General features: G+C 42.3%; 1 protein-coding gene across 1 annotated transcript in view; it reads left to right on the forward strand.

Annotated features, from left to right (window-relative positions):
* LOC145408792 (neurotrimin-like) overlaps nucleotides 1-6,887 on the forward strand; it is a 204,988-nt gene extending 198,101 nt beyond the window's left edge. The window contains exons 8-9 of the mRNA XM_080279440.1: nucleotides 4,378-4,546; nucleotides 6,775-6,887. Of these exons, the coding sequence (XP_080135566.1) occupies nucleotides 4,378-4,546; nucleotides 6,775-6,887 (282 nt within the window). The remainder of the gene's footprint in view (nucleotides 1-4,377; nucleotides 4,547-6,774) is intronic.
* Nucleotides 6,888-11,053: the final 4,166 nt, after the last annotated feature.

Below are 11,053 nucleotides of genomic sequence, written 5' to 3' on the forward strand. Positions count from 1 at the left end.
GTTCTTTCTCTTTCTCCGTTTATCGCTCTTCCTTCGTTCTCCCCTTCTTAATCGGCCATCGCAGTGTGTTTCTTTTGCTTTAATTGCGTTCGTTTCACTCTCTCTCTCTCTCTCTCTCTCTCTCTCTCTCTCTCTCTCTCACACACACACACACACACACAGTTCCTCCACCTCCTTCCTCCGCCTCATCTCCTTCATTCTTTTCTCTCTCCCTCCACCACCCTCTCATTTCTCTCGTTTCCCTCTTCTCTCGTTCTCTATTTTTTTTTTCTTCTCTCTTTCTCCTCTCTTCTTTATTTCTTCAGGTCTTCCTCCTCAATTTCCCTCATCTTCAAGTAAATTTATCATCGCATTTTTCTTTCTCTCCCTCTTTTTCCTTACTTTTATCATTATCTCTGTATTAACTCCTTCTTCTTCTTCCTCTTCTTCTACTTCTTCTTCTTTCTTCTTCTCTCTCACTCTTCTCTCCTTCATCTCTTCCTCCCCATCTTATATTTTCCTCTTCATTTTCACACATCTTTCTTACTGTATTTCTCCTCCACTCTTCCTCTTCCTTCCATTCTGTCTTTCATTTTCCTTTACCATGATATATTCCTCCTTTTCCTCCAATATTTTCTTCCAATATCATCTGTCTTTCCGTCCATTTCCCTCCAGATGTCCTCTCCATTTTTCTCTCCTTCCACTATCCTCTCCTTCTTCCTCCCCAAATTATTCTTAATTCTCCTAAACTCTCTCTCTCTCTCTCTCTCTCTCTCTCTCTCACGTTTTTTAGGCTCCACACTTAAGTCCAATCAGTTAATCCTTCCTGCCTTTTTTCTTTCTTTCGGGTCTTTCAATTTCGTCGTCATCATCATCATCATCTTCTTCCTCCTCCTCCTCCTCCTCCTCCTCTGTCTTCTTCTTCTTCTTTCTTCTCATTTCACTCTCTTCTCATCTGCCCATCTCCTAGTCTCTCTCCCTCCTTCTCTCTCCTTTCCTACTCAAGCCTCTCTTTCTCTTCTCACTCCCTTTTTTCATACCGTTTCCTCCCTCCATCACCTCACCCTCCCTCTGTCATCTTCTTCCCTCCCTCCCTCCCTCCCTCTCTCTTTCGCTTCTTTCAATCTCCTTTTTAACTCTCTCCCTCTTCCCCTCCTCCTTTTCTCCCTCATTCTCCCTCCCTCCATCCTTCTCTCTTTCATCCCCCTCCATCTCCCTTTCAACTCTCTCCCTCCAGCCCTCCTCATTTTCTCCCTCATTCCCCCTCCCTCGATCCTTCTCTCTTTCATCTCCCTTCATCTCCATTTCACTTCCCTCCCTTCCTCCCTCTCTCTTTCATCTTCCTCCCTCCATCCTTTATTTCTCACCATCTCTTTCACTCCCTCCATCTCTCTAAGTCCCCTTCCCTCCTTCATCTCTCTCCGCTCTCCTCTCTCATCCCTCTCTCTCTCTCCATCCACCTCCCTCCTGCATCTCTCTCCATCCACCTCCCTCCTTCACCTCTCTCCATCCACCTCCCTCCTTCACCTCCCTCCTTCACCTCTCTCCATCCACCTCCCTCCTTCACCTCTCTCCATCCACCTCCCTCCTTCACCTCTCTCCATCCACCTCCCTCATCCATCTCTCTCCACCCACCTTTCTCCTTCGTCATTCTCCACCTCCCTGCCTCCTTCACCTCCTTCATCTCCTCCTTCAAAGTCTCTCCGATAGCCTAAGTAATCTGGTTAGGACTTAATGCGGTAATGCTCCTTTAACAACGTCTTGATGTCGCCTTTATGGGCTCCTTTTCACTCCCAATTACTCCTTCACCTTCCTTCCTTTCTTATTTTCTTCTAATTTTCTTCCTTCTTTTCCTTCTGTCGTCTTTCCTTACGTCTTTAATTTCTGTTCCTTTTCTTCCTTTCTTGTCTCCTTTGTCCTTCTGCTTCCTCTATTTTCCTGCTTCCTTTCTTTCCTTTCCTCTTATTTTCATTTTATTTTCTTCTCTTTCTTCTTTCTTTTTCCTTACCTCTTCATTTTCCATCCGTTTTCTTCCTTTCCTGCATCCTTTCGTCTTTCCCTCCAACCTTTCCCTTCTTTCTTCTTTCCTTCCATTCTTTCTCCCTCTTCTCTCTCACCTACAACACTCACTTTCCTTCCCTCTTTGAATTCTTTCCTTCCTTCCTTCTTTCCTTCCTCCCTTTCTCTCCCTCCCTCACGTCCTCCTTCCTTCCCTCAATTTTCCCCCTTCCTTTCTCTCTGTCACTCAAACCTTCCTTCCCTCCCTTAAGTTTTTTCCTTACTTTCTCTCCTTCCTTCCTCCCTCACCCCTTGCTTCACCGCATCTTCTCTCCCTTCCACAGGCACAATTCCCTTTCTCCCTCTCTCATCAACATCCTCCTTTTTTCCTCCTCACCTCCCTTATCTCCTCTCCGCCACTCCGCCTCCCTCTCCCTCCCTTCCTCCTTATTCCCTCCCACTGATGGAGATATTTTCCTTTCTTCCTTCTTCCTCTCTTTCCCTTCCCTCTGTCCTCCTCTCCTCCCGTCCTGCTCTCTCTCCCACTCACTTCCTCCTTCTCCCTTCCTCTTTCCTGCTCTTCCTTTCCTCTTCTTCATGCCCGAGATATATTGGTCTCCCTCACTCCCTCGCTCCTTTCTCTCCCTCTCTTCTCCCTTCCATAGGTAGTCATTTTCCTAATGTTCCTCTCTCCCTCTCTTCCCTCTCCTTCCTCCCTCCATTTCCTCCCTCTCTCTCTCTCTCTCTCTCTCTCTCTCTCTCTCTCTCTCTCTTCTACTCTCCTCTTCTCTCTCTTTTCTCCCTCCCACAGCAAATTTCCTCCCTCTCCCTCTTCCCTCCCTTCCTCCCTGGAGAATGACTAACATATTGCACCCTATTTTTCACCTCCTCCTCCCTCTCCCTTTCTTTTCTCATTCATCTCACCTCTTCTTTCTTCGTATTTTTTCTCCTTTGTCCCTCTCTCTCTCTCTCTCTCTCTCTCTCTCTCTCGCTCGCTCGCTCGCTCTTTTTCTTTACCACAATTCCTCCCTCTCCATCAATCTCTTTTCCCCTGCCTCTCCCCGTCTCCTTATCGCTATCTATCTCGATTGTGTTTTACATTTCCATATTCATGTTCTCTCTCTCTCTCTCTCTCTCTCTCTCTCTCTCTCTCGCTCTCTCTCTTTCTCTCTCTCTCTCTCTCTCTCTCTCTCTCTCTCTCTCTCACCTAGATATTTGATGATGATGATGATGATGATGATGATGATGATGATGATGATGATGATAAAAAAAATAGTACCGAGAATAAAGAAACGTCAGAATCAATGTCTGCTGACCCACCCACCCCTTTTATTTAATTATTTTCTTCCCTCTTAATTTCCAGATTATTTTCAGGAACAAATAATATCGAGTTTTCATGCATTTTTTCCTCTCTCTCTCTCTCTCTCTATTTCGTGTCCTATATTTTCCTCTCCCTTCCTCTTCAACACCCTTTTTCCTCCACCCAAACCATTTTAACATTTTTTTTCTCTCTTGCCTCCCCTCCTCCCCAGGTATTCCTAATTCCATCATCCTTTAATCTTATCATCCTATCCTTCCTTGCTCATTAACCACTTCGCTACAACGACAAACTATTTCCTATTTTTTTCTGCTAGTTTTAATTTTTTTTTTTTTTACAGCTCAAGGGATAATAGCGCCTCTTCTAACTGGATGACTTAGACAGAACCCCCATTAGCCCATTAAATACGTATAGCCCCTCCTGGGTTGAATAAATTTGCTTGAGGTTAAGAAAAATACGCAAAATACTAAATCTCTGAGCTCAATCGGTTAATTTCCTCTTCTTTATCACTCTTTCATTCTTTCTTTCTAGACTGATATCATTTTCTGGTTCAGAGCTTTGTGTATTTTACCTGTAACTCCTCATTTCTGTGCCCATCACCTTAACTCATACCAGCAATCCACCCTCCTGCATCCGTTCTTCAGTTTTTAAGATGTGCAACCCAAAGTATCTATTTACCTATCTATCCATCCATCTATCTATCTATCTATCTATCTATCTGTCTATCTATCTATGTCAATCTATCTGTCTGTCTTTATTTATTGGTTTGAAATGTCTACTTATCCTTCTGCATTCCTCACTGAAAACATCAACTGCAATTCACTCTCCGTTACCTCTTCTTCACATCACCAAGTACAACTCCAATGATCTACTCACTTTTGCCCCTCAGCCTCCAGATTATCCGTCACAAGTACAACCTCGAAAATCTTATCCCTCTGCTACTCTTATTTCACTAATTCACTACTACTCCAATCATCTACTCATCCTCCAGCCTCATCAACTCCAAATACTCATCTTTCTACTTCCCTCCTCCACAACCTGAGCCTCGAACCATCTACTCACCCTCGTGCCTCGTCCATCAGCTCATCAGTTACGACTCGAGCCGTGGAGGAGTGACGGTGATCCTCGAGAAGGGGGACCTCACCACCAGCTCCCTGCTCATCCAGAAGGCCAGACCCTCCGACTCGGGGCGCTACCACTGCTCCCCCTCCAACGCTGCGCCCGCAAACATCACCCTCCATGTCCTCAAGGGTGAGCTGCTGGAGGAGGAGAGGGAAGGGGGGTTAGTGGGAGGAAGAGGGAGAGAGAAAGGGGGATAGTGGGAATGGAAGAGAGAGTGGGCAAGTGAGTGGGAATAGGAATATGAGAGAGAGAGAGAGAGAGAGAGAGAGAGAGAGAGAGAGAGAGAGAGAGAGACCTAAAGGAGGTAGTACAAGAGTCGAGAGAATGAAGGAAGAAATAGATGACAATGGAGGAAAGAAAGGAGTGGGACGTTCATGGTGGGAGAAAGGTTGAGAAAAAGTGTAAGTGAGAGAAGAAAGGAAGAAAGACAGAGGAGAGGAAATATGAGTGAGGGAGTAACGGAAGGAGATAGAGAGAGGAGAAGAACTATTACTGAGGGAGGAAAGGAAGGAGATGGACAGAGGAGGGGAACTTTGAGTGAGGGAAGAAAGGAAGGAGAAAGAGAGAGGAGGGGAACTTTCAGTGAGGGAGGAAAGGAAGGAGAAAGAGAGAGGAGGGGAACTTTTATGTTCAGAGGAAAAAGACAGATAGATCGACTAAAAGACAGACAAATAGATAGACAAACAGGCACAGACAGACAAGACGAAAGGATGGAAGAAGAGAAGAAATTTTATGCGTGGGATGAAAGAAGAAAAAGAAGTGTGTGGGTGTATACAGCGAAGAGGAAAGCAGAAAGAGGGAGGAAAAGAGAGGGAGAAAAAGAGGAAGGGAATAGAAAATAAAAGAGAGAGTAAGGAGTGAGAAAGAAAGTAAGAAAAAAGAACGAAGGAAAATAATGTGAATGGAAAGTACAGAAAATTAAAAGACGTGGAAACATATTACGAGGAAATGAGGGAAGAAAGAGGATAGGATGAGTAAAAATGAAGAGAGGGTGATAAAGAAGTAAGAAAAAGATATTAATAAAAGAAACATACATAAGGAAGGAAGATGGGATGCAAAAGGATGAGAAAAGAGAATAAAAGAGGAGAGGAAAGGGGGAAAAATAAAAGAAGTAGGGATATAAGAGACTAATAAAGAAAAAGAGGTGAAACGACTAAAGAAAAGAATATAAACAACAGTGAACAAACGAGATTAAAAAAGAGAATAAAGAATAAGAATAAAGAAGAGAATAAAAGAGGAGTGGAGAGGGAAAATAGATAAACTGAGAACCTCCATCTATCTGCCTGTGAGTGTGGGACGTAAATCACAGCCTAATAGGTTTTCGGAGTTTGGAAAAGATGCGGTAAATTATCAGGGGTGGGTGTGATTTAGGGTGCAAAGAGGCCTAATATAACGCAATGGATGATAATGAACACCACCTGAACACTTCCTTGGGGCAGGTGAGAATAATTAGTGGATATCCTGGCACACACACACACACACACACACACACACACACACACACACACACACACACACACACACACACACACACACACAAATGCAATACTGTAGACGGTAAAACTGATCTCTTTTATTTACTTGATCAATTATGAAACTATTCCCCAATATTTTGACATATTTATTAGTCTTCAAATATTGCAATACTATTTTCAAAAGTCATTGCTCACCGTCGCGTCTGGATCGTAAAAATTGAATCCATATTTATGTTCGCAGTGATATATATATAAATTACTATTCGTCGTGACACAATCAAAATCTACGTACCGGTATAAATTAATAAATATATGGAGTAATAATAGACAGATTTACAAAACCCAACTCCTACTCCATATAAAAATAAAATTAAAAACATATGTAGCTGATAAACATTAAATTTTATGCTACTTTCTTCTCAGGCAATTCCTGAACTTAGAAGAGAAAACTTGGGCCGAATGGTGACCACAAGCTGTTACTCCTACTGTGTGTGTGTGTGTGTGTGTGTGTGTGTGTGTGTGTGTAAAAACTAGTGCAGGTGGAGAATATTATGTACAGTGAAAAATATCATCATCATCATCATCATTATCATCATCACTTGAACTTTTTCTACCTTAAGGAGTGCCCCCACGTTATGCAACACATATACACCCCCTTTTCATTCCATGCAACACTACACAGCCCTCTTATAATCTATGCAACACCTTCACAGCCTCCTTATATTTTACGCAACACTTCACACTTATCCCCTTCAGCCTCCCACAGAACTCCCAGGCTCTGCAACATTCACACAGCCGCCCGTTTAACTTTATGCAATACTAACACAGCTCTATCAAACTCTATGCAGCACTAATACAGTTCCCCTTTCCTCCCCCTCCCAGAGCACCCCCAGGCGATGCAACACGGGGGCCATGATACTCTCACGTCCTCATCCCGTGGCACTGTCCTGGCACTGCTCCTCATCCTGGCGGCATTGCACGTCTTCAGGTTCTAGCCAGCAGTGGGGAAGTGGTGGGAAGTGAAAAGAAGTGGACTGAAGTGATATGACGTGAAGTGATGGGAAACGAAGAGAAGTGGATTCAAGTGATCTGATGTGAAGTGATGGGGAAATGAGAAGCGGAATAAAATGCTCTGACGTGAAGTGATGGGAAGTGAAAACAAGTGAATTAAAGTGATCTGATGATGGCAAATGAAGTGACTGGAAGCAATGGGAAGAGAGGAGACGTTGATTAAAGTGATGGCAAGTGAAGTGATATGAACTGATAGCTAGTGACGTGAAGAGATGTGAAGTGAAATAATGTTAGGTAAAGATATAGTAAGTCAAGAGATATGATTTCCTCTGACTGTAGTAGTGACTGAAATGTAGTGAAGTGAAACGGTTTCGTGTTATGGGAAATGAAACGTCTGAGACGAATAATAAGGGGAAATGAAAAGCTCTGTGACGAAAACAAGGTGTAAAGAAAAGAGCTCTGATGAAATGAAGGTGATATGAAAAGAGCTCTGTGACGAAAATAAAGTGAAATGAAGAGCTCTCTGACGAAAAGGTTAAATGAAAAGCTTTGTGGCTGAAAAAAAAAAAAAAGACGATTAATTAGCAGATCTATAACCCAAAGACGCGAAATGCAAAGCTCTATGACTAACATGAAGTGATCTCCTGAAAGCCTGCCTGAAGTGAAGTCGCATCGTTTAAGTGCAGCTGAAATGAACTGCCCTCATCCACTGAAATACTGTAACTGAACGTCTTATAGTGCTGAAATTTCACGCACTAGGACTGAAGTTAAGAGATCTAGCCTCGTGCAACTGTGACTTAAAAAAGACTCAAATGAAGTGAGCTGGGTGAACTGAAGTGGTCTCTGCAGTGATAAGTGGAAGGAATATTTCTGAACAGTGACCTTCTCGCGTGGCGGTGACCCCTGTAAAATATTCCGGTCACTTGAAACAGTGACGGAAGGACAGTGGTTTGATCTCGACCGACAGTGACCTAAGTTAAATATGCTGGTCTCGAACAGTGGCTAAAGTAAGGATTTGTGTTCTCGTGCTACGGTAACTTAGATGGAATGATGTGGTATGCTGTAACTGTGGTAGGAATAGGGTAATCATCAGTTACTTTCGTGCGGCAGTGACACCAGTGAAATGAGATCTAAGTTAACAGTGACTCTGTGATCCGCTCTCGACAGTGACATAAAGTGGAGGTGCATCGTCCCACATTCACTTCACAGTCTTCATTAATTAACTCCCAATTACTGATGGTTAATGAGTGTTCCCAGACCCTTTTGTTCTACCGTAATGGACGTAACGTTGTACACTGCTCTCCTTAACCCTTTCAGTGGGAGGGGTACTCTCTCAATCGGATACAGTATTCTGGAATTGGCCATCTATCCATCCGTCATCCAATCCAGAACTGCCTCTGGAATCAAGAGTTTGGGCCGCGGGGTTTGACTAATATTTATTCAAGGTATTATAAGGCAAGAATGACCAGTTACCCTTCCCTGAGTGGCATTACGTCAGCAATAACCCCTAGCATTCCCCCGGACTCTACCTGTATGGGTCAGGCCCTATTGGAGCGAAGTGACCCACTAAACCACCACCGAACCAGGCGTCCACTTACTATGTAATTATCACGTATTATGGTAAGTGGTTTCCTGGGCTCGTATTCTCGTTGCTTAAGGAGGTTCCCTAGCACCTCTTCCTTAGCGATTTATTTTTACATAAGGACAGTTAATACAATTTTTTGTGTTACTGATGAAGAATGTAGTGACATTGTATTAGAATGATTTAAATAACTCAGAAGAGGGCAGCAAAGACAACACAGATGAAGATAGCAAGGTGTAATAAGCAAAATAAATCACTTAGGAGGAGGTGTTAGGGAGCTTCCTCATCCAACAAGAATAGGGGCCCTGGAATACAGACCTTATCAACAGTAAAGAGTCATCAGAAAAAAGCACTACATCGACTGAGTGGATGGTGGTCGCCTCTACCCACCACCCAGCAAGAATAAAACACAAGACCGCACTGCTAACATAAATGGACCTACAAATCGAGAAAAGCTAAACAGACTTCAAAATCTCGTTAGGAGTTAATGAGAAGTGTTCCCTTAACCCCTTCACTACAAGAAATCATAAGAAAACGAGTACGAACGACAAAAGGCAGCAAGAATAATGAAAAAAAAAAATAAATAAATAATGGAACAATAGGGGATAATGGGTAAGGCTTCTAACCGTGTCACTAATATGCATAAAATAATTAATCTAGAGGTATGAATATTAAAACACACACACACACACACACACACACACACACACACACACACACACACACACACACACACACACAGTCGTATTCAAGGTTTAAAGTGATCCCTGCTAACCCCCCTGGCTCCTATGACTCACTTCCAGCTGAATAAAATCGTCTGGTTTTAGCCGGAACAGTACAGTAGGGCCCGTATTCTCCTCCGTTAAAGAAGCTCCCTAACATCTTTTCTTAGGCGATTTACTTTGCTCATTGCACCTTATTGTCCTATTCTGTGCCATATAAATCCTTCCAATACCGCCATACCCTGCATAAATAACGTACAAAAGAATATTAACCTGTTTTAAGTACAACAAAAACAACAATGGATGCTAGATACTATGACCCCATTCCAATAAATAATAATAGTAATTATAATAATAATAATAATAATAATAATAATAATAATAATAACAAAGAGGACGCTACATACTAAGACCACATTCCAATTAATAATAATAATAATAATAATAATAATAATAATAATAATAACAATACCATCGCAATCAAAAGCTCAAAACTAAACAAAAGCGTCTCATGGCAGCCAAAATAAACAACACATCATCGTCCTGAAGGGGCTTAACTAATTCATACATTATTCATCAACCAACAACATTTTCCTGAAGAACCACAAAGGACGCCCCTCTTTATCCATTTAATTATTCAGCATCACTAACTAAGTAACCAACGACGTAATTATTAACGGAAAGGGGTGGGAGGGTCTTTTACAAATTTTAAGGCCATTTCGAAATTTGACACTTTCACAACCCCCTCCCTGTGCACGCTTTATCATTTTACGATACAGATTATCCACGTTATATACTTTTTTTTTTACTTTTTTCTTTAATTATAACATTACTTTTTTTTTTATTTGACCCTTACAATCCCATGACGTATTCTTAAGCTCTATTTTTCTACCGTCAGACGATTTTATTCAGCTTGTTAACATCTATTTTTACTGATACTATTAACGGGGGTTTTATTGAAGGCTGTCTAACTCCTCAAGCGACTTAACCCTCTCGTGGTTGGACAATTCTTTTTTTCTAACCTGGTAATGTCAGACGATTTCCTTCAACTGAAAGAGAGTCATAGGAGCCGAAGAGTTGGTCACCTTTAGGACTTTCATGGATGGGAAAAAAAAACACTTGCATTTTATTCCAGTCAAAGCCAGACGGAAATTTGAGTTAAAAATAATAAATAAATAAAGAACTGAAAGAATAAATAGATAAAAACATGAATAAATATGTAAATATATAAATAAATGGATGAATAAACTGGATTTGTCGCATCTCCTAAGGTTTTCTCGTCCCAGCTTGGCCTCATCAGTGCAGACACAACTCCAGCAAAACTTCATTCTTTAATCCTTCAAGTCCAAAGTGGAGGAGGATGGGCGCTGACGTGAGGAGGGTGGAGGTGGAGAGAAGAGGGGGAGAGATGAGAGGAAGGTGGAGGGAAAAGAGGGAGTCAGAGGGAGGTGGAAAGAAAAGGGGGAGAGGTTAGACGAAGGATTAAAGGGGAAGGTGGAGGGGAGTACAGGCAGAAGTATAGATAGACAGACAGGCAGATAAACAGACATATAAACCTTACCAATAACACTAGACATCCGCTAAGTAACCCCCGAAAAATCTTAGTTACGAAGAATATACAGTGTTAACAGTGAATATACTCGAGCTCAAAAATAAACTTTTGCGTCAGCGTCCCCTCAAGGTTTACCCAATCACCGCTCAGCATGCAAATTGGGGGCGTGGTCCAGGTTCGCCAAGTTATAATGAATGGATTACAGGATTAAAACCCCACCCTAATCTTCAGCCCTAATCCGGTGAGCTCCATGCCTATACACCCAAACCCAAGGACAAGACAATGGCAAAATGG

This window comes from Coenobita brevimanus, chromosome 78 (assembly GCF_032717465.1).
Source record: "Coenobita brevimanus isolate Jiangsu-jjx chromosome 78, ASM3271746v2, whole genome shotgun sequence".
NCBI lineage: Eukaryota > Metazoa > Arthropoda > Malacostraca > Decapoda > Coenobitidae > Coenobita > Coenobita brevimanus.